This window comes from Dromiciops gliroides, chromosome 3 (genome assembly GCF_019393635.1).
Source record: "Dromiciops gliroides isolate mDroGli1 chromosome 3, mDroGli1.pri, whole genome shotgun sequence".
NCBI lineage: Eukaryota > Metazoa > Chordata > Mammalia > Microbiotheria > Microbiotheriidae > Dromiciops > Dromiciops gliroides.
The window spans coordinates 28344840-28368777 of NC_057863.1; the positions used below are offsets into that span (position 1 = coordinate 28344840).

At 39.5% G+C, this 23938-nt stretch overlaps 1 protein-coding gene across 1 annotated transcript in view; it reads right to left on the reverse strand.

Annotated features, from left to right (window-relative positions):
- The window catches only part of WDR49 (WD repeat domain 49), a 204227-nt gene that overhangs the window by 54737 nt on the left and 125552 nt on the right, over positions 1–23938 (reverse strand). The window contains exons 10-14 of the mRNA XM_043997089.1: positions 23350–23480; positions 20758–20856; positions 13529–13702; positions 7534–7721; positions 3447–3644 (exon numbers count right to left, since the gene is read on the reverse strand). Coding sequence (XP_043853024.1) covers positions 3447–3644; positions 7534–7721; positions 13529–13702; positions 20758–20856; positions 23350–23480 — 790 coding nt within the window. The remainder of the gene's footprint in view (positions 1–3446; positions 3645–7533; positions 7722–13528; positions 13703–20757; positions 20857–23349; positions 23481–23938) is intronic.

The window sequence follows — 23938 nt, forward strand, 5'->3', positions numbered from 1 at the left end:
ATTTATGTGGCTGGGATGGTGAGGATCTCATGGACAAAAGGAAAAGGAGAATTAAGAGAGTAGAAAATGAGCTTCACTTGGGATATGTTGACTTTATCCTTCAAACTCATGAAGTGTGTAGTCTAGGAGAGAGCAAAAAACACATACACAAAAATACAATACAAAATACAAGTTCATAAGAGGAACTCAAAGGGTTCTGGTGAAAACCATGGAAGGCTTCGTGGAGGAGGTAGCATTGAATAAGATGTGAGCAGGTCGGGGGGCATTCTGCATAGTGTGAGCAACAAGATGAAGGTGAGCTATTTGGTTAAGAGGTGAGAAGGTATCCTATTTGTGAGCATGGCAATTAATCTAGTTTGGAAGGAACAGAGAGTATATGAGGTAGAGTAGAGTGAGGAACCTGAAAAATAGGATTAGAGACATAGATTTAGAGTTAGAAGGGATCTTAGAGGCCTGCCCATCCAACTGGCTCTCCTTTCCCAAATGAGAAAACAAGTTAAGCCTGGGGTCACAGTTAACAAGTACCTTAGGCTGGATTTGAAGTCAAGTCTGCCACAGTCTGCCTGGAAGCCCAAGTGCTTGGGACAAAGTGGTGGCCCTTGGACCTACTATCCACCAACCATGCCCTTGCTCCAACCACTGCTCAGAGAAACAATCCTTGCTAAGTTAAGACTGGCCATCTACCACCTTCTCAATAACCACATTTTCTGAAGAGGGGTAGAAGAAAGTTCTCAACACAAAAGGCTTTGGTCTTGTCAAGAGATTCAACAACAGAAATAACTCTAATTCTATGAGCAGAAATGGCATTAAAGAAGATGAATTACAAAAAAATTTTAAAATGAAGAAAAAGGGAGCAATTAGGAGCTTTGGCCCTGGATTCAGGAGGACCTGAGTTCAAATCTGACCTCAAACACTTGACACTTACTAGTTGTGTGACCCTGGGCAAGTCACTTAACCCTCACTGCCCTGCCAAAAGAAAAAAAAAGGAAAAAAAGATGCATTACTACCAACTTTGCCACTGTACCCCAAACCCCTGATTACTGTCCACCTGATTTGAAGGTAAACCTCCCATGTGTGTTATCTGCCAGTAGGATATAAGCTACTTGAAAGCAACAACTATTTTCCTTTGGTGTTTGAAGCTCCTGTTGTTAGCAGTCCATAGTGCCTAATAAATGGGATTAAATTCATTTCCTCATTGCTGAGTCTAAATGCCATAGCCATTATGTCAGGCTGCCCAAGGATGAAAGCAAATTGGGAAAGAATAAATGAATGAATAAGTGAGTTAGCAAATGAATGAAGGAATGAATGAATGAATGAAGAATCTTTCTTGCCAGGTCAAAGAATTTAATAGGTAATGGGGAGTGACAGATGGTTGTTTGAACATCAGAAGGATGTGATACAGGATCCTGTGCTTGGGGAGGATCAACCTGACAGTGACAGGCATGGTGGATACAGGGAGGTCAGTTACAAAGACCACAGTAATATAGTTGATGATGATCTGCTCTGGCCTGGTGCTATTGGAAACAGAGGAGAATAGTGAGTCACCAAGTACTTATGAGGCAGCAGAATTCACAAGGCAGGACACCTGACTAAAATGAACCCTGCTGTCTTTGATCATGAGTCCAACATTCTAGTCAACAGAGCAGGGCTATAAAAAAGCACCTGTCTGCAGCAAACACTGCCAGAGAATCAATGCCTGGGACACAGAAATAAAAACAAGCAGAAATCAAAAAGAGAAGAGAACCATTTCTTTTTAAGGCTCCCCCACGCCGAATATTTGGCAAACTGGCAGAGAAGGTAGTACAGACTTTCTGGACTGGAGTAAACCAATAACTGAGGAAGAAGAAAACTTACTTTTTACATTTCGAACCCTCATTAATAACTTCTTGTTGTCAGCCAAATTTGCCTAATACTGGCAGGGAAATTTCATGGAGATTTCATTGTTATATGATCACAAAACCATGGAACCTAACTTCTAACCATCTACTCAAGGGCTTTTTGCCGGAAATCTTAAAAATATGGTGAGAGAGTATTGCATCGTTGGCCAAAGAATCTAGGTTCAGATCTCAGCTCTGTTCTTGCTACCTTTGCCATCTTGGGTGTAGGATTTCATTTCTCTGAGTCTCGATATCCCACTCTGTAAAAAGAAGGGGCTGAACTATCAAGGGTTCTTTTTTTTTTACAGGGCAATGAGGGTTAAGTGACTTGCCCAGGGTCATAAAGCTGGTAAGTATCAAGTGTCTGAGGCCAGATTTGAACTCAAGTCTTCTTGAATCTAGGACCAGTGCTTTATCTACTGTGCCACCTAGCTGCCCCCTATCAAGGGTTCTTAATCTGGCATCTGTTAACGTGTTTGTTTTTTAATATGATGATAGTTATTCCTATATAATTGGTTTCCTTTATAAATGCACATATTTTACTTTATATATTTAAAAACATTCTGAGAAGAGGTCCAGAGGCTTCCTCAGGTGGCCAAAGCAGTCCTCCACAACGAAGGTTAACCCCTGTACTCAGATGATCTTAAGGACTCCTAAGGCACTGAATCTTCTGATTCCGTAGGGTTAAGGAAAATCTTCCTACTCAGCATCGTGGTTATAACTCATTTGTAATCCTGGCCATCAAGAATTACAAAGTGTTTTCTTCACAACAGCCTTATGAGTATTTATATTTCTTTGCTACAGAGGAGACAGAAGGCATAGGGGATAGAAAATTTGCCTCAGAGTAAGGAAGATCATCTTCAAGTCTTGCCAGTCAAATATCCTGGTTGTGAGACCTTAGGCAAGTCACTTGACCTCAGTACCCTAGCTAACTCTCTAAGATTAAATACTTCAGATTTTTGCCTGCAAAAATGGAATTTCCTTGCCCCAAGGAAATCACAAGTCCAGACCGCCCCCCCCCCCAAAAAAAAAACAGACAAGGTGAAGAAAAAAGAAAGCGATTTCCCTAAAGGTCACATACCTCCTAAGGGGCAGAGCTGAGCCAAATTCCACATTCCCAAGGTCACAAGTTACTGACTCAATTAATCACTAAGCATTATTAAGCTATTTATTATGTGCCTAGCACTGTGCTGAGCACAGAGAATAAAAAGAAAAAGCCCTGAAGGAGCTTACATTCTAATCAGGGAAACAACTTCACACACACACACACACACACACACACACACACACACACGATACACACAGAGCGATATATCGTAACCTTAGCAGAAAAGACATTACATTTTATGATTCCCCACGCACTCTACCACAGATTAATTTAACAGTCAGAGCAAAGTGTATTCAGGATGCAAGTGATTCCAGATACTGCACCTTCAGAAATAGAATTCAGTTCTTTCTTAACTAATGAACATTAGACGGCTGGGACATTCAAAGGGAAATCATCCCCCTGATAGCACTAAATTCCCCGCTTACTTCCCCACTGTGGTAATAATGGAGCAATATTTCTACCTGACCAAATATTCCAATCAGAGAGCCCCAGACATCACTGACAGAAATGCTGCCGTCTGCAGAAGAGGCAATGATCAGTACTCGGCTGCCGTGTGCACAAGTCTCCAGAGAACTGATTCGGTCCTCATGTGGTTGAAATGATCTTATCAGAGGAGGAGGCTGGGAAACTTGGTTCTCATTGAAATTAAGGCAATATTCCTGAATGAAATGGGAAAACACACCCCAAACCATCAGCTTTTAGAGAAAATCACCAATAAAAATAATTACATTTGAATTCAATTTAATTGAACAAATATTTGAAGAAGAAAAAATAGCCCCTTCCCTCAGGGAACTTATATTCTACAGGCAAGAGGGATATAATGTGCATGAGTGAGTAAGTATACAATGTATACAAAATGATAAAAGTCATTTCAAGAGCTAATGACTGCTGATATCTAGGGGATTGAAGAAAGACCTTGGGCATGTTGGGACACATGCTGTGTACTTTGGAGGAAGCTGGGAATTTTGTGAGGTAGAGAAAAAGGAGTGCCTCTCTAGACCTAGGGAATAAGCAAAGGCAGAAAGAATATGGAGAGTCCTATACATGGGATAGTGCTAGTAGGCTAATTTTACTGGAATGGAGAAGAGGGTATGATAAGGACCGAAGTGAAATAAGACTGGGAAAGGGGCTGAAAGCTAGATTGTGGAGGAATTTAAACACTAGGGATTTTGTATTTGAACCCAGAGACAATGGAGAGTCAAGGAAATTTTTGATTTGGGGGGAGGTGTTGAAGTAGTCAAGTATAACGTTTAGGAATATCAAAGCAGATAAGATATCACCCAACAATTCATAAATCTTTGATGACTCCCTATTGGTTCTACAATAAAAGATAAATTTTCTCTTTAAAAATATGATATAGAAATAATACATTAATGAAAAGGAAAATTTAGTGAACAAGATGCAGAGTTAAATAAGGCTATATTGATGTCATAAGGCTTGTCAGATGGTTTTGTGTGGCTTGACAACTTTTTAGAAAGAGAAAGAAAACCTCCTAACAGTGAAAACAATTGTTTGCTTGATTTGTTGATTTTGCTATGTTGTTCTCATTTCTTTGTTTATATTTATAAACATGGCATGAAAGATAAGACTGGTATTTGGCTATCTGAAGACTGAATTGGCCATAGCCAGATTGGAGGGAGAAAGACAGATAGACAGATAGACACACAGAGAGAAGAAAAAAAGACAGACACAGAGAGAAGGAAAGAGACAGGGAGACAGGGAGAAAGACAGACACACAGAGAGAAGGAAAGAGACAGGAGACAGAGACAGAGAAATGGATCCAGGCAGAACAAAAGAGAGAGAGAGAGAGAGAGAGAGAGAGAGAGAGAGAGAGAGAGAGAGAGAGAGAGAGAGAGAGAGAGAGAGAGAGAATCTAAAAATTGACACTAGATAAGATAGTGATGATCGTTCAAATTAGTGAGAATTAGAACAATGCCTGAGGGAAAAAAAGGATGAAGAGTTTGCTGGCCAACTAATGAAAATATTAAGAAAGATGAAGATGAATAGACAGTCTTAAAAGTTTTGGAGTAATTTATTTCAAATTACACTTGGAATTGAGGAAACTAAGAAAAATATGCTATTTCCTAGCTCATCATTGTTAACTATGCAACACTGGGGAAAATGTAAAGTGGAATTAAAGTTCCAAGACTGGAATTGGCATCACATCCTTTAACTCCCACTGCCAAAATGATTTGTATCTGATGATCACTAAATGGTGGTAGGGCAAAGTAGGAGAGAGTTATTTTGTTACAAGGTCAGGGAAAGGCAAATGGATGTCAGAATTTTTAGAGGCATCTATTTTTGCAGTCTTCACGTATCGTTTTGGTCTTTCAGATGAGATATAAAAGGTACTAGAAGATGAACATGTGACAATTCTGCCTGTGCACATCAGTTGTAGTTGTTATTTTTGTTTAATTGCAATGTATTATGGTACATACTAGCCAAAGAAACCCCCTTGGGTATGTCAATAACAAATGTATCAAAGATATTAGAGGAACATAGAGAAAATTGTATAATCTAACTTTGGGTCTAACAGTAATTTTCAACAAAGAGAAAGATTACATTTGCTGTTGTCAGAACTTCATATATCAAAGTTGACAGGTTCTCTTCTACCTATGTAGATGGTCTTTGAGAGTTACTGTGACCAAAAACAATGCCTCTTCTTCTGGCCAACCCAGTGGAGACCTTCTCTGAAGTCAGCAAGACTGGGCCTCCAATGGAAAATGTGCAATACATATCTATGTCCATACTCAAAGCTTTTTGACCTTGGTAGGGTGTATCTGAATTTGGACCACACTAATATGTCCTTCAAGAATGCAATGCCATCCCTACAGCAAACTATCCATTGGAGAAGGAATTTATGGCTGTGGTACATAAGATGTTTTAACAATCAATGAACATCTAGAAAAGGAAGCAGGAACCAAAAAGAGCTAGCTTGTCTTCTGCTAAAAAAGTCCATGGCCAAATAACCCAAGATCCTTTTTTTGATAAGCTTTCCAAACTGGTAGATTAGGGGAATGCTATCTTAGGTTTTCCCATAGCTTTTGGAATGGATTTGATAGTCTCCCATTGCTATTCTTGTGGACCTGGGGAATTGACAAGCTAGATTATAATATTTATCTCTGATTTGGACAACGGCATAGATGTATGGCAAGCTTATCAAATTTTAAGATGATACAAAGATGAATGTCAGATGCAGGAGATTCAGAAAGGTCTTGGGACAAAATGAATTTTAAGAAACTTAAGAAGGCTAAATGTACAATATTATGCATAGATTCAAATAATCAGCTTCATGAGATGGGGCAGGTATGGCTAGAGAGAAGTTTATGTAAATAAGAACTGGGAGTATGTGATAGAGGAGACAAGAAAATGTGTGCTATACTAAGCTGAATTAAGACAGAGCACATCAGAGTAAAGAGATGATAATCCTTCTATAATCTGCCTTGGCCACACTATACCTTGAGTATTGGGTTTAGAAGGCCTTTGATCCACTGGAAAGCATCCAAAGGATGGGGCAACCAGGATAAAGAAGGGACTTGAGCTCAGTCCTATGATTGGTTGAAGGAACAGGAGATATTCAGCTTTTTATTTTATTTTATTTTATTTGCAGGGCAATGAGGGTTAAGTGACTTTCCCAGGGTCACACAGCTAGTTAAGTGTCAAGTGTCTGAGGCCGGATCTGAACTCAGGTCCTCCTGAATCCAGAGCCAGTGCTTTATCCACTGCACCACCCAGCTGCTCCCTAGATATTCAGCTTTTAGAAAAGATGTCTTAGGAAGACATGATAGTTGTCATCAAGTATTTGAAGGGGCATCATATGGAAGGGCGATTAAACCTGTTCTTCTTGGATCCAGAGGGTAGAACCGAGAGTGATGGGTGGCTATTGCCAAGAAGAAAAGTTAGGTTCAATGTAAGGAAAAACTTCCTAACAATCAGAGGTGTCCAAAGGGCAGTTAAGTGACAAAATGGATAGTGTGTTGGACTGGGAGCCAGGAAGATCTGAGTCCATATCAAGACTCATACGCTAGTCATGTGACCCTGGGCAAGTTACCTAGCTACTGCTTGCTTCAGTTTCTTCATCTATAAAATAAGGATAAGCACAACTACCCCCATCCCCAGAGCTGTTATGAAATTAAATGAGATAATATTTATAGAGCACTTTGCAAATTTTAAAGCACTATATAAATGCTATTATTAAAAAATGGAACTAAAAGCTGAACCTTAGGAGGTAGTAGTGGATTGCCCCTCATTGGAATTATTTAAGCAAAAGCTGTATGACCATTTTTCTGATGAATTATAGAGGGGATCCTTATTCTGTTATGAATTGGACAAAGTGACCTCTGAGCACCATCACAACTCAGAAATTCTGTGGCAAATTTTATTTTTAAATAAGAAAAAATTATTATCTCATAGTGATAGCGAATGATCTTTCTCAACTAATTAAATTGGTCATTTCTTCTCTTGTAAATGAAACAGCCTGATTCACAAATATGAACAACAAATGACAATGGGGGAAAGGAAGAAGAAGTCAAGAGAAAGAACATATACCTCTATGTTCCATATTTTCAGGCAGCCATTAGGATCTCCTGTGACAAGGTGCTGATTTGTCTTGTCAATGGTCATGATAATGGGTCCAGCTCCACTGTGGGCCACAAACTGAGCCACAAGCTGCTTCTTAAACACATTCCAGAACCTGACATAACCAGATCCTCCACAAGATACCAAGTTGGCTCCTCCTAAAATCAGTGGGAACCCATATAAATGCTTCAGTGTGCACTAGAAATAATGTTGTTGGTTAATGATAACACATCAAATAATTAGATTTTCTCCCATGATTTTGTCCCATCTAAATGGTTCTAGTGGCAGCTAGGTGCCACAGGATATAGAGCACTGGGCCTGGAGTTAGGAAGACATCTTCCTGAGTTCAAATCTGGCCTCAGACACTAGCTGTGTGACTCTGGACAAGTCACTTCACCCTGTCTGTCTCAGTTTCCTTTTCTGTAAAATGATCTGGAAAAGGAATGGCAAACCACTCCAATATCTTTGCCAAGAAAACACCAAATGAAGAAGAGTCATAAAGAGTCAGACATGAATGAATATCACCTGAAAGTGATTATAGTATGGTATGAGAAAAGAAACAAGCTTGGAGTCAAAGGACTTGGGTTCAAGTCCTGCCTCTGATTCATGCCATATGACTACAGGCCGACCACTTTACCTCCAATTTCTCCATCTGTAAAATGAAGTCATTGTGGCACAGAAGAGTTCCAGGGAACTCGTGATGGAAGAGGATCTCCAAATCCAGAGGGGGAAAAAAAAAAGAACTGCAGAGTATAAATGCTGAATGAACCATACTATTTCTTTTGGTTTTGGTGCTGTTGGTTTTTTTTCTATTTTGAGGTTTTTCATCATTGCTCTGATTTTTTTCTCTTATAACATGACTAAGGCAGAAATAGGACTAATGTTATTATGTGTGTGTGTGTGTATATATATATATATATATATATATATATATATATATAAAGCCTATATCAGATTACCTGCTGTCTAGGGGAGGGGGGAGGGAGGGGAGGGAGGGAGAAAAATCTGAAATTGTAAAGCTTGTATAAACAAAAGTTGAGAACTATCTTTACATGTAACAGAAAAAAAAATACTTTATAAGAGTAAAAAAACAAATGAAGTCATTGTACTATATGACCTATGAGGTACCTTTGAAGCTCTAAGTCTATGATGTTATGAGACTATAGTGTTAGGGGCCAGAACACTGATAGAAATGGGGAAGTATGCATTTATACACCACCCACCTCCACTCACATTCCTCCAGAATCAGTGGGATTTTTGTGGCCAAGGAAACTGTGGTTCAGACATGGAAAAGTTGGAGTTAATTTTGCCCCCAGGTAGTTTAATCTAGAAGCCAGGCTTGGGCCTCTTGGGCAAGAAAATAAAAGTAGTTTCAGGACTCTTGACTAGGAGCTCCTCAGACCCCAGGGAACCTTCTTACTGACTTCTTTTAACCTCCTTGCCAGAGGCTTTTATATGCTTTTATCTTCCTGAACTGCTTTTTAACTACTTCAGGAACTAGTTTTACCTGAGGGTATTTTTATATCTTTTTGTTGAATGGATTGTTTATTTGAATCCTTGAGCTCAAAGTAATCCATTGCCCCAGCTGTGACTGAGATATATAGAAGACAGATCAGGTCCCCGGTCAGCTAAGATTTCAAGGCATCTCAGTCAACAGCATTTCTCTAACAATAGAAGAATTAAAAGACTGAAATACATTTCCATTGGTTAGGTGAGCCTGGAATCATTTAAATAACCCATTTTCTGTTCTGTCCACATAAAAGCAAGAATTTTAAGTGAGAGTTCTAGACATTTTTTTCCAATAAACTGCCTTTATATAGTCATCTGAACATTGCAATTACACCCTCATTTAAATAAAAAGCATTTTCCTTGGAAATATTGACTTCACGCCACAGAGAAATAAATATTATTCAACATGGACTTAGGTGCAGATGCACAGTTTTAAAAAATATAGACTTATCTATATATCAACATGCTCAGAATTCTATTTATGAGCTTGTTTTAAACCTTTCATCCATTTTTCATGAGTGATGAACCCATATTGGAAGTCCTTATGGAATCATTTTTTGTTTATGGGCTTAAAATACCCTTTTCATTTTCCAGCCAGAGTGTGCTTTACAGATATGCCTTGCTTAAATTATCCTTCAATGCCAACAATCCTATTATTACATGAAAAATCTGCAGATGGGTTCAAATTAGCTTCACAAATGTGCTACCAATTCACACTCAGGTCTGCTTAATGCAAAAATAATGGTGTGGAATCACCGTGGCAGAAACATTTGGGAAATACCAACAACATTAGAATGAATTAAAGTTGAGAAAATGGGGGGCCCGTTTTGGATAATAGTTCCTGTGGTGAAAACTATTGAGATTTGGAAATGAGGGAGTTTGTTGTTTGGTTTGGGGTTTTGTTTTTGTTTTTGTTTTTAATCACACTTGTCCCAAAACATTTTAAGAATCCAATAGTATTTACAAAATTCTACTGGGTGTATCTACATTGACTTTTTTTTTTTATTATTTTAGATATTTTATTTTTTCCGTCTACATTGACTTTTTAAATGTGTACAAAATGTTAGGGGAAAGCCATATGAATTTTCAATCTGTAAGGTAGAGGGAGGGAAAGTGCATACTGAGAAAGCAAGTTGCCCTGTGCTCCTTTCTTCTAAGTATTTAAGGATGGCATTCTGGTGGCCCCAAATGCTGAAAAACAAGGCAAAGCTAGCCCTGCCCCTGAATTTGATATTTTAATGTAGATCAGAGTTTTGGAGCAGGAACCTGATGCCTAGACAGATGACTTGACTTGCCCAGGGCTACAGAAGCAGTAAGTAGAAGAGCTGAAATTCAAACCCAACTCCTCTGAGTCCAGAATCCAGCCCTCTTACCACTATGCCATGAATGTTTCCAAACTGTGTGTTGCTTTCCAGTGTCTCTGAGTAGATAAAAGCCATACTTTCACAATGCTAAACCAATTGATGATGAAGAAAATAAAAATCAATCAACTGATTTTTATTTTGTTTTGTTTTGTTTTTTCAAGGCAATGAGGGTTAAGTGACTTGCCCAGGGTCACACAGCTAGTAAATGTCAAGTGTCTGAGGCTGGACTTGAACTCAGGTCCTCCTGAATCTAGGGCCGGTGCTTTAGCCACTGCACCACCTAGCTGCACCTCCAATCAAATGATTTTCAATTACAAGCTATCTAAATGGCAGGTAAACTGTTATGCTCATGTCATCATTTAGTGGTATTGGTGTCAACATTAGAACAGCAAAAAATTCTGATCCCCTTCCCTGACCCAAAGAAGGGTCTTTGTTAAAGTCACCAAACCAAAAGTGGCCATGTAGTACAATAAAAAGCAGATTTGGCATCAGATGACCTGGGTTCAAATCCTGGCTCTGTCATTTCCTCCCTGTGGGATGTTGGATAAATTACTTTACCTCCATATAGACCTTGATTTCCTCCTCTGGGAAATGGGGACATTAAGACCTCTAAGATCCCATCTTGTTCTAGTGATGTTATCCTGTGACTTGCTGAACACACTTGAATAAAACATGAATTTCAGCTACTTGAAACCAAGGCAGAGGACAGGCTGCCACCTGGCTAGGATCTTCCTGGGACAGTGGGACAAATGCTGGACTTCAAGGGTCTGAGAATTAGGGTTTGAATCCTAACTAAGAACCTTACTACCTCAGTGACTTGCACAGTCACTTAAGCTCATGACCTCCATTTTGGCTACTGTGAGAAAATAATGGGGTTTGGGGACTCCCAGAGCCCCCCACTCAAGGGCCTAACTCAGAGAGCCTTGCCTGACCTTTCTTAAGGGCAGCCCACAATCAGGAGAATTTCAAGCAAAATGTAGAATGACCTTGCTGACTACATACAGGAAGTTACCTCACTCAAAACCACACCTACCTGAAAGCTTTTCCCCTCAGAGGGTCTGCCCTCCATACTCTAACATCAGCATGTACCCCGCCAAGCCACCCTCAAGTCCAGTTGCCAATAGATTTGAATGATGCTAGCCAATTAGCTTTGAGAAGCATGGAAAAGCAGGCTCTCCTCCTGACCTCATCAAGCATACACTCTCACAGACTTCTCTTGGTTTTTAACGTTCAAGGAGGCAGGACACAGATTACTCTCTCTCCCCTCTTTTCTAGGTAGGACTTCTGATCTTTCTGAGCAATGTGCTATCTCTTTACTAATATTTAATATGCTTTAATAAATGCTTAATGCCCCAAACTGGTGCAGTAGCCTCTAATTTCTAAGTAGCTATATATTAGAAACCCCAGCTATGTTTCCTTAAAACTTGGAACATTTATAGGGCACCCCATACATTTTTAAATGCCACATTACAGTAAAATGAAGAAAAAGATTGGCTTCCAAGTTCCAATCCAACTTAATATCTATGATTCTAAGATGCTATGAAATTGTACTTTGAATGTCATTTAGGCAAGTCATCCAAACACTCTGAGTCTCAGTTCCCTCATCTATAAAATGGGTGTGTAAAAAAAAAAAAAGGGTGTGTAATGCCTCTAGTATTAAGCCCACAGAGTTGTTTCAAGATTTGAATTAGATTGCAAATATTGAAACACTCTAGAAATATCAGCTAGTATCACTTTCAACACTCACATCCTAGTAATAATGTTGTGTAGAATGAAATGAGTTCAAATCCAGCCTCAGACACTTAGTAGCTCTGTGACTATGTGCAAGTCACTTTGCCCTGTTTGCCCAATTCCTCATCTGTACAATGAACTGGAGAAGGAAATGACAAACCATTCCAGTATCTTTGCCAAGAAAACCTAAAATGATATCACAAAGAGTCAGGCATGACTGAAACAACCAAACAAGATTCAACTCCCTGTGTAGTCCAGATGCTGAGATAGTATTCTTGCTCTCCTCATCTGAACCCTCTTCCCTACCTATTTCTTCCTGTTGAGCTCTGATGTACCTAGTCTCCACTTCTGCTTTTACCTTCCTACCTGACTTGGCCCTTTGGAAGCAGACTTGGTCCCACTTACTTAAATTCCATATCTTCTCTGCATTCTCCTATGTGACCTGTCTTGCTTCCTGTCCCGTGCAAGCCAGCTTCCAGGGGAGCAATTCCTGTGGAAACCCATCAGGACAGTGGCCTCTGCAGCTGCTGCTGTTCCCAGTCTCCTCAGCAGCCACCACTGCTGAAGCCCCAGAAAAGACGCTTCTCTCCACCAAAGAAAGCCCTTTGTATTGCCGAACAGCTCAATGTTAGAAAGAAAATTCATTGCCTCCTACCCTCATTCAGTACCCTAAGGATCACTGAGCCTTTCCTTTGAAGCTGAATCCTCTTGTATATAATGTTTCTCCAAATTAAAAAAAAAAATAGAGAGATAGACCAGTACAATGGGCAGCTAGCGGGTGCAATGGATAAAGTTCCTTGCCTGGAGTCAGGAAGATTCATCTTCCTAAGGTTAAATCAGGCGTGGACACTTACTAGTTGTGTAAGTCACTTAACCCTGTTCGTCTCCATTTCCTGATCTGTAAAATGGTCAGAGAACAAAATGACAAACCACTTCAGCATCTCAGCAAAGCCACGAATGGGGTCACAAAGAGTGGGGCATGACTGAAAATGACTGAACAACAACAAAGTCTGGTACAGTAGACTAGACTTGGATTCAGGAAGACCCATCACAGACACTTAGCAGCTGAGTAATTCCGGGCTAGACACAACTTCTGAGTGCAGTAGTAAACCAAGACAATAACCTACAGAGAATGTGCTGATCTGCATTGATGTGGGAAGTTTCCTCATCTAGGGGTTTCTTAAACCATACCTATCCCCTATTTCCAGGACTGGCCCTCCAATTCTGTGACATTCCTCCACATGTCTCTGAGGTCTAGGTAGGAAGACATCCATCCCCACAAGTTCTCTTGCTTTTATATTACCTTTTTCTGACATTCTACAAGAAGTCAAAGGCAGCGAGCAATGTAGAAGACATTTTACCTGTCACTGTAATATTTTTTCTAGCTTCCAGGAAGGAAAGTCTCATAACAGCATGATTTCCCTCGGTGCTATCAATCTCAGAGGGATTAACTCCTGGAATAGTTTCTCCTGAACAGATGGGAAGGGAGAATCCCCTTTCAGCCCTATGTTGCTTTAGGAGTTCTGTATCTCCATCTGAAAGAAAGACAAAGTAGATTGGTTTAAGGTGAAGGGACATTCACTCTTTTTTGTGTTTTGTTTTTGGGGTTTTTTTGCACGGCAAGGAGGGTTAAGTGACTTGCCCAGGGTCACACAACTAGTAAGTGTCAAGTATCTGAGGTCAGATTTGAACTCAGGTCCTCCTAAATCCAGGGCCGGTGTTTTATCCACTATGCCACCTAGCTGTCCCTGACATTCACTCTTGAAGCTGATTTCAAATAGCTATAAGAATATGTTTGTTGCCCCCACCTTTTCTTCTCTAAATAAAAATAGTTGATTTTTAGACCTGGAAGGGAGCTCAAAAGCCATCACAATGAGCTCATTTCTGAGCCCTGTCCACAATATCCCCTACAAATGACTATCCATCACAATGGTAAGTATGAAGTATATATGTAGGTACAAAGTATATTGCTTTCTTGCTGTGGGTACTTTCTTTAGTAATGATGATCTGAATTTTAACAAACAGTCTATCTGAATTGCCATGGCCAAAAAACAATGTAGAAGCCTAAGGCCAACTCAGTAGTAAGCATCACTGAACTCATCTAAAGAGGCCTCATAACTATTGACAGAGTGGGTCCTTTCTTAAGGTCATTCCAACTTTGTAATACGTACCAGAATTTGTACTCTGCTGGCATAGCCTCTCAGAATAACAATAACAAAAACATAAAAACAGTAATAGTAACTCACATTTTGTAGTGCTTTTATTATTTTAGAGGTGAGAAAACTGGGATTGGGAGAGTAATTCTGGGCTAGACACCACTTCTGAGTGATTGAGAGGTTACATTTGCCTATGGTCACTGAGTTAGTAAGTGTCTGAAGGAAGATTTGAACTCAGGTCTTCCTGAACCCAGGTCCTTTGGTTTCCTTCCAGACTCAGATCAAATATCACCTTCTGAAGGGGAAGGCATTTTGGGATTCCCCATCACCACCACCATATTGCCTCCCCCATTGGAACGCGAGCTCTTTGGGGACCAGGCCTGTCCATGCCAGGACCTTTCCAGTGCATTCTCCACTCAGCTGTCAAATTAATCTTCCTAAAGCTTAGATCTCACTATGTCACTTCCCATTCAGTAACCACCAGTGGCTCCCAATGACCTCCAGAATCAAATATAAAATCCTCTGTTGGGCATTCAAAGCCTGACACTCTCTTACCTTCCCAGTCTTCTCACACTTTACTCTCCCCATGGACTCTGCCATCTGGTAACATTGGCCTGCTTGCTACCCCTCACATAAGACACTGCATTTCCTGACCTCAGTTCTTTTCTCTGGCCATCTCCCATGCCTAGAATGTTCTCACTCATCTCTACATCCTGTCTTCTCCAGCTTCCTTAAAGTCCCACCTTCTACAAGAAGCCTTTCCTGATAACCCTGCCTGCTCTCTAAGATTATCTCCAATCTATCTTGTATACACCATCATTGTCCATAGTTGTTCTCATTTTGTTTCTCTATTAGATTGGGAGATCTGTGAGTAACTGAAGAGCAGGGACTATCTTTTGCCTTTCTTCCTATCTCCAATACTTAACACAATCCCTGGCACAATGTAGGTGTTTAAGAATTGCTTCAGTGAGGGGGTACCATAGCACATGGTGTACTGGTCCTGAAGTCAGGAAGACTTAACTTCCTGAGTTAAAATATAGCCTCAGATACTAACTAGCTTTGTGACCCTGGCCAAATCACTTAACCTTGTTTGCCTCAGTTAATCATCCATAAAATGAGCTGGAGAAGGAAATGACAAACCACTTCAGTATCTTTGTTAAGAAAACCCCAAATGGGGTCACAGGGAGTTGGACACAACTGAAAACAACTGGACAATAAATAAATGCTTATTGACTGACTGCCTGACAATTTTTGCCTTTCTTTGTAATACCAGCACTTAACACAGTGAATGATCTATATTACATGCTTAACAACAACAAAAACAATAATAATAATAATAACAATTAGCTAGCATATATGTCACTTTAAGGTTTACAAAGCACTTTAGGCAACCAGGCAGCACAGTGGATAGAGTACTGGGCCTGAAGTCAGATCTGAGTTCAAATTTGGCCTCAAACACTCACCAGCGGAGTGATCCTGAGCAATTCGCTTAACCTCTATTTGCTTGTTTCTCACCTGTGAAATGAGGATAATAATGTCGCCTACTTTGCAGCATTGTTATAAGAATTAAATATTTGCAAGGCACCTGGCACAGTGATTGGCACAAAGTAGGTGCTTAATAAATGTTTATTTCTTTCCTGCATGACTGTTAGCCCATTTAATCCTTTCAATAGTTTTATGAGTTAGGGGTTCTTATTTCTACTTTACAGATGAGGAAACTGAATATAGGAGAAATTAAGTGACTTCCCCAGGGTCACATACACAACTGTCTGGGGTAGGTTTTAAACTTATAGCTCCCAGTCTACAATCCAGCTAAGTAGGTACTTGTGGACTGACTCCATCTCCTGAGAATCTGAGGTAACATACACCATGACAAGACATTGAAGAAGGAAGGAATGAAGGACCTAATACATAGTAGGACCTTAATAAACATGTGAATAATTATGTTAATATATCCAAGTCCATTGAGCAGGTCCACAAATAGAGATGTCTGTGTTTCTCCATCCTTAAGATCTACTCCCAGTAGCCAAGACTTCTCATGGTTTCCAACCTATATCCAATCATACATTTTGTAAACCATTCTAAAACTAACGTGTTTCATGTACCTTTCCTCAGTCCAAAATCCATGTTCTTAGCTTGGGTTTTTCAGCTGCAAATCAGCAGACACTTCAAATGCAAGCCCAGTAAAAAGCTCCAAGTGCAGCTGTACCTCTGTGAGTGTGAATTCTTCCTAAAGTCTCAGGTGATCATGAAGAGCATGAGTCAGGTACCTTGATGCTTTCAGCTCATTCATCATCAATAACAATCCTAAGGAATTTTTAATGAACATCAGCCATGCTGATCATCTGAATGCTTAAGATGCTGTCAATACTGCATGTTATTGAGTTTCTCTAGAAGGCAAATTTCTGTCTATAAATAGGAAATATTACTTCATTACGTTTTCTTCAGGCTAAATTGATAAAAAATGGGACTGTTTGTTTAATAAAGTACAATTCAAAGAGTTATTGAATTTTAGGGATATGAATTGCCCCATGTTCTGAGCAAATCTTATGGCGAGGGGCGTTGACTCTTTTTCTATATTTATATTCTATCCAAGTTTAAGTAACCCAAAGACCAAAGCTTATAGATTTTTCCACAATGTTTCTCTTCAACATGTCTCGTCTGTAGTATTCTGATAGCCTCCTACTTCATCTTCATACAACTGAGCTCTTGCTTCTCCAATCTCTTCTCCACATAGATGTCTGGGTCATATTATTATTTTTATTTTAAGCTTTAATTTTTTTACATTCTTTTTAAATTTTGAATTCTAAATTCTTTCCTTCCAACCACTCCTTCACCCATTGAGAAGGCAATCAGTAGGACAACCATTATAATTGGGAAGTCATGCAAAACATATTTCTATATTTGCCATGTTGTAAAAAAAAAATAAAATAAAAGGGGCAAGAAAAAAAGTGAAAGTCTGCTTCAATCCGCACTCAGTTCAGTTCTCTCTCTGTAGGTGGGTAGCACTTTTCATCATGAGTCTTTGCAAATGCCTTGGATCACTGTATTGATCAGAGTAATCGTGATATTGATTAGAGTACATGCTGTTATTCCGAAAGCACAGACCTGATCATATTTGTCCCCTATTCCAGAAGTTTCAGCATCCCCCTGATGCCTTTTATATAAAATGTAAATTTCTTTGGCATTAAAAGCCTTTCACAGTCTGCATCAAGCCTGTCTTGCCAGGCTGATTATTCATTCCTTTCCATCATGAACTCTGCTCCAATCAAGCCAGAATTCAAGTATGCCTTTTCATTTCTCATCTCCATGACTTTGCATAGACTTTCTCCCATGACTGGGATGCCTTTCCTCCTCATATCCTCCTCTTCGAATTCCTAGTTCCTTTCAAGGCTCAATTCAAATGCTCTCCTCATCAAGATCAAAGAAAGAGCCTTCCTGAACATTCTTATTGGTTTATCCAATCATTATTGATGTATTTGGCACATATCCTGTGCTTCCTTATCATTGTGAATGGCACAACTCCCAAATAGATCACAAGCTCCTTGAGGGTAAGAACTGTTTCATTTGTGATTTGTATCACTAGTTCCTAGAAATGCTTTTTGACCAACTGAGTAGAGAATGAGTAGAGAGGATAAGTCCACTTGTTCCTGCCCTGCTCAGGTTCATATCAGCAGGAGTAGGAACATGGTTTTAAATGATGACAACTCTCCATTCCCAAGGTCCTGCCTACCTGCACCTATCACCATTAGACCAGAATACATTGGCATAAACACTCATCTAACAAGTTTATACAAATCTCAATATTTATAATTCTTGACAATCTTCCTCTAGTCTAATTTTCTAGAAATGTCACTTTACTCCCCTTTCATGAAAAGCACTGTGGCAAAATGGAGAGAGAGTTGGTGTTGGACTCAAGAAGAGCAGGGTTTGCTGCACCAAAGTCTTACCTCTAACACGCTCAAGCTGAGTGACCACAGGCAAATCACTCAACTTCCCAGTGTCCCAGGAATACCTCTAAGAGAATAAGTTTCAGATCAGTTGCTGATCTGCATTGTTAGAGGGCATTTCCTCACTAGATGTTGCCAATACTGTAGAAATTACAATTCTGACAAAAACCAAAACCAACCAAACAAAAACCCACACCCTTTCACAAACTCGGGATGGCAGACAAATGGCCAACTTGCTATTACCTCAACTCTACTTTCCATGTCTGGACTCTGGGCCTTTGCATAAGCTGTGCCTGGGCAAGTCACTTAACCTCAATTTCCTTAAAATATCAAGGGCCATTTTCAGTAATCATGACCTACCTAACATACATACATACATGTGTGTATGTGTACATATATACATACACATGTGTATATGCGTATGTACATATATGCATATGTATATATACATATATGCATTGTGGGTGGGTATGCATGTATGAATGTATCTATCTATCTATCTATCTTGCCACTGGACCCAGATGGCTCTGGAAGAGAGTAAGGTTGGTGACCTTGTCCAGCCCTCCCTCACTTAAATCCAATTCAGTGCAAGTCATGACATCACCCCAGTGTCATGGTCCTCTTTGAGAATGAAGGACAAACAACAACACGCAGAGCCCTAGGCCTAGAACGAACTCCATTTTCACCTGTACCTCTTAGATGCCTTAGCTTCCTTCAAGGGTCATCTTAGGTCCAGTTTTCTCCAGGAAGTTCTCCCTTGTGCCTTTAGTTGTTAGGGTTTTCACCTCCCTTGAAATATTTTGGACATACATCTCTCTATACAAATCCTTTCTCCACAAGAAAAATATAAGTTACTTGAGAGAAGGCACCATTTTTTTCATTTGTATTTGTATCACCAGCATGCAGCATAATGCCTGGCATGGAATCAAAACAAAGAGATGGGAAGTATCTAAGATTTGAATCACTTTCCTCCACTTATTACTTGTGTGACCTCAGGATACCCATGTCATTTCTCTGGGGCTCAGTTTCCTCTTCTGTAAAATAAAGAGACTGGACTAGCTGATCCCTAAGATGCCTTTAAACTATAAATACATGATCCTCTGACCCTCATGCTTGAATCTTGAGTCCTGAGAGCCTACACTAAGAGAATTAGGAGAGACTTAGAGCTCAGCAAAAGCTTTCCAATTATTTTTGTCATTAATCAAAGTCTCTTGGACATATTGACCCTTCAGAAGGCAGTTACATTCAAGTCTCAGGTGGAATAGAAGCAGTTGTGGATAGCAGAAAGAGCCCTGGACTCTGAGCCAAGAAGACCTTAGTTCAAACTTCATCTCAGATACTTATTATCTGTGTGGCTATGGGAAAGTCCATGCCTCAGTTACCTTATCTATAAAACTAGGGGGGGTAGACTCAAAAGCCTCCATAGTCCCTCCCATCTCTAAATCTATGATCCAATGAGTGTGGACCACCTTCATTTCCTTTCCCCAACCCCTTCCTCTGCCATCTGATAAAAGGCATGAAAACTCCACTTGCCATGATTGTGCTAAATAACTCAAGACTCTTCTAGTGGCCATGGGTTCATAGCTCTGGAGCAAGAAGGGACCTCAGAGTTCATCTAGTCCAACCTTTTCAGTTTACAAATGAGGAAACCTAAGACTAGAGCAGTTAAGTGACTTGCCCAATGTCAAAAGGGGATTAAGCAGAGGAGCAAAGTTTAAAACAGATTGTCTGACTCCAAATCCAGTGCTTCTCCCCTGGGACATGATAAGACCTTGAATTTCCCACTGACTATTCTAGTGAACATGAATGGCCAAGTCCTTAGAGATGAAAAATCTCAGACCTTTGTATTGGTAGTTCAGAAAGCCCTAAGTTGTGATTCCTCTCAATAGATGATTCACTAAGCAGATCAGAAGAAAATTCATCTGATAACAGATCATTTTTCAGGGCCACATTGAGGCCACTCAAAAAGATGTCACTGAGATACATTGAGACACTGCTTTTAAAAAAAATACACATTCATTATCTGAATATATTAGGCAGTGGAGAAACTTGCCTGAAACGAATTCAAAATGTGAAAGGTAATTGTCAAGCCATTTAGCTCCAGCAAAAAGGTATATCATGGGCTCCGTTAAACTATCATAAAATCTAACTCAATCCCACCCTTCTAATACAGAAAAAATAAAAATCAATTTGGGGAAATTTATTAACTAAAGGGAATTCCAGTGAAAACAAAAGAGGAGTGTCCCCTGAAAACACTGAGGTGGCAAAAGACAAAGCAGAAGCATGCCTTGGAGAATTAGCTAACCCAGAAAAAGCTCCAGGTGCTCTTTTAGTCACTTTGACAAGACAAAGCTGTAAACAACCCCTTGAAATAAAGGTCAATAATGTATAATTTCGCAGTGATCAGGCTGGACAAAATCAATGTAGAGCCCAAGTAAACTCACTGGGGTTTGCCTGGGACTCAAGCTGCAAGATGGTACTCACCCCATTGTGAATGGAGTTGTCTTTGGTAGTATGGGTGCAGAATATGGTGAGCATTTTCTGTACTGTTATTCCATATGAGAATTTCTCCATCATAACTCCCTATGGTGGGCAGGATAAAGAGCACAAATCATCAAAAAACTAGATTAGCAAGAAAATCTCAGTGGACAGGTAAGCATGGGTAGCAGTATTTTATCAGTAATGGAACATTAACTTCTCTTCTGAGGAAGGGGGAAGAAACATCGGGAGTCCTCAAGGTGAAAATGAATATGATTGAATTCTCTCTTCCCAATTATCTCTTTTTGTTGCCTTCACTTCCTCATCCTTTTTCCTTCTCTTATTTCATTCCTTCCTTTTTTTTTCTATTCTTATGCCTCCTTTACTGCCCTCACATTTATACACGCGTGCACACACACACACACACATAGGCATACATATGTATGTGTATAAATACATGTTTCTTTCCCAATACTGTTAAAAGAAGTACAACATCGATCCTTATGGTAAGACTGATTAAGACCCATCAGGCCTAAAACAAATGATGATCTTTCATTTAAAGATGAAATTCATGCCCTAAACTATCTTACTTTTATTGAGTCTTGTGTATAAGTTGAATGTGGACGTCCATCAATGGGAAGAGTATAACTGGAGTTGCGCAGAGTGGGATAGCGATGATGGAATTAGGATTGGAAGGGACTTTAGAGGTTATCTACTCCAACTTCTTTATCTTACAGATCACAGGAATCTTGATAAGATCACAGACACAGATCTGGAAAGGATCTCAAAGGAGGTCTAGACCAACCTTCTCTCTCTCTACATGAGGAAAATGAGCCCCAGAGAATTGCAGTAACTTGCTAGAAGTGACATAGCTAGTGACAGCACAAGAATTTGAACCCAGGTCCTCTGTCTCCAAATCCAGCCAGCTTTCCACTATTAAACTAAGGAATAATAATGAGAGAAAATGGAAGTGGAAGGAGAGATGTATAGGAAGGGCAAAGAAAAATCCTTGTTAAGCATAGTAATAGGCTGAGAGTTTGAGGAACTTCCAATAGTCACTGTATTATCTTTTCCTTTAGTTCTCCAGCCAAATTCAGGTGCAGCAAACCCTTTCAGGTCACAATAATGAAATAAGACTGAACAAAGGAGTGCTTTAGTAAGCAACTATTCAAGTACCATCCACCTTGGAAGATAACCATGATCTTTCTCTAGGAGACCATGGTCAAATAAAATATCATATTGTTTAAGGAAGTTACAATAAGAATATTTAAGTATTTGATTTGTGTCTATCATATCCCACTATCTCCAGAGACAACGTGGACTAGTCAACAACAAATGAGCCCTAGAATCAGACTCTGCCTTGGTTGTGTAGTACCAGTCAAACCATTTAAACTTTCAGGGCCCCTCAGACAACTCTCAAAGATGGTGAGGTATAGATAAGTTGTGATCTGACTGATGGAGGGATTCTCCCTACTAGGGAGCAAAGAGCTCCCCATAAGGAAGAAATAAGAAGTTCAGACTAAGAATTTCTAATCACATGGTAGAATTTGCCCTTTAACACCTACCAAACACCCAGGAGGAAATTAATTTCTTGCAGAATCGACCCCATGTTTTTTGGTTGTTTTTTGTTTGTTTTGTTTTGTTTTGTTTTTTAATCTTCAAACAGTTCCTGGAGAAATGTGTATTCTAAACTAAAGATCTAGTTCCTGTCTGGTGCTAATTCAATCTATTCACCATTCATGGTTTAGAGAGTTTGGCGCAATCATATGTTGCCTCATTTCATGGCTGGTCCATTCTTTACCTTTGTTTTTAAGGGTTTTTTTTAATTCAGTCTGCTGAAATATGGACCTATTGGTAACTTTTTATGGGAATTTTTCCTCACAACAACAACTTTCTTTGGCAAGAAATGATGTATCATTTGGACTCTGTAAGTATTTCATCTTAAAGCAAACACATCTATCTTTCCAAAAGCTGCAATTTACTCACATGTTATGGGACGGAAGCTACAGACAGAATCTCCCAAGTGCAGTATTGGCTTTACTTTATTATGTAATGACAGTATTCTGAGTACTGGCCACTAAATGAGGAAATGGCAATCTTGGTGAAATCACCAGGCAAGGAGCCTTTATAAAATAACATGGTATGATGAAAAGAACACTATGTCCAGAATTGGGTTCAAACCCTTACTCTGAAGCTTAGTGCCTGTCTGTGTGATCTTGAGCAAGCTACTTACTCCATTGTTTTCATCTGCAAAATGAAAGAATTGGACTAGAGAGATCCCAAAGTCACTTTTAGCTCTATATCCATGGCCCCAGGGTGATATCACTTTGTCTCTTGAGGCCTCAGTTTCCTCCTCTGTAAAATAAGGGACTAGATGACCTCTAAAGTTTTTTTAGAGTCTATAATTATTATGATTCTATTGAGAAGAAGAAAGTAGGAAGAAGCAAGAGTGGGAAGGTCAGGAAATAACAAGAACATAAAACTCGTTCTCTTCTCCAAAGAAGGGATATCCATTTTGCAATGAATATATTCTGAATTTTTTTGAAAGGGAAAGAATTTAAACCTTCTGCATGGGTTGACAAATTAATGTTCCATGACCTGTAACGAGAGTCTGTGGAGGTAAAAATGCAGCACATAAGATGTCCTCACGATGCTGTACCCCTCCTTTCCATTCTTCAGGCTGAACCAAAAATGGAGTGAAGTCTTGAAGTCTGAAGACAGTAATTGCCCTAGGAAAAGAGATTAAGAGTTTATACATATCCAATAGTGACACCTGAGGTAGAAGGGACAGCTCATCACCTGTGGGGCATAATTCAAGGGCTGACAAAAAAACTGCCAGTGGAAAATTTAATTCACCAAATATTTATTCAATATATATCACATAGTGGGAGCACCTTGCTAAATACTGACAGCAGTACAAATATTCAATGAGATACTGTCTCTGACTTACTTTTGTTTGAATTAAGGAGCCAGAGTCATAGGGCAGGCTGGGGAAGTCTATGGACCATCTCTCTGAATTATGTTTTTAAATAATTGACAGGAATTCTACTTCATGGATTAGAAAATAAAAATATAATTTTTCCCATCTAAGTTCACAGACTCCACAAATCCCAGCTTATGAACATCTCATCTAGTAGTCATGTTATAGACAGATAATTATAATACAAAGTAAGGGAATTATAGGGAT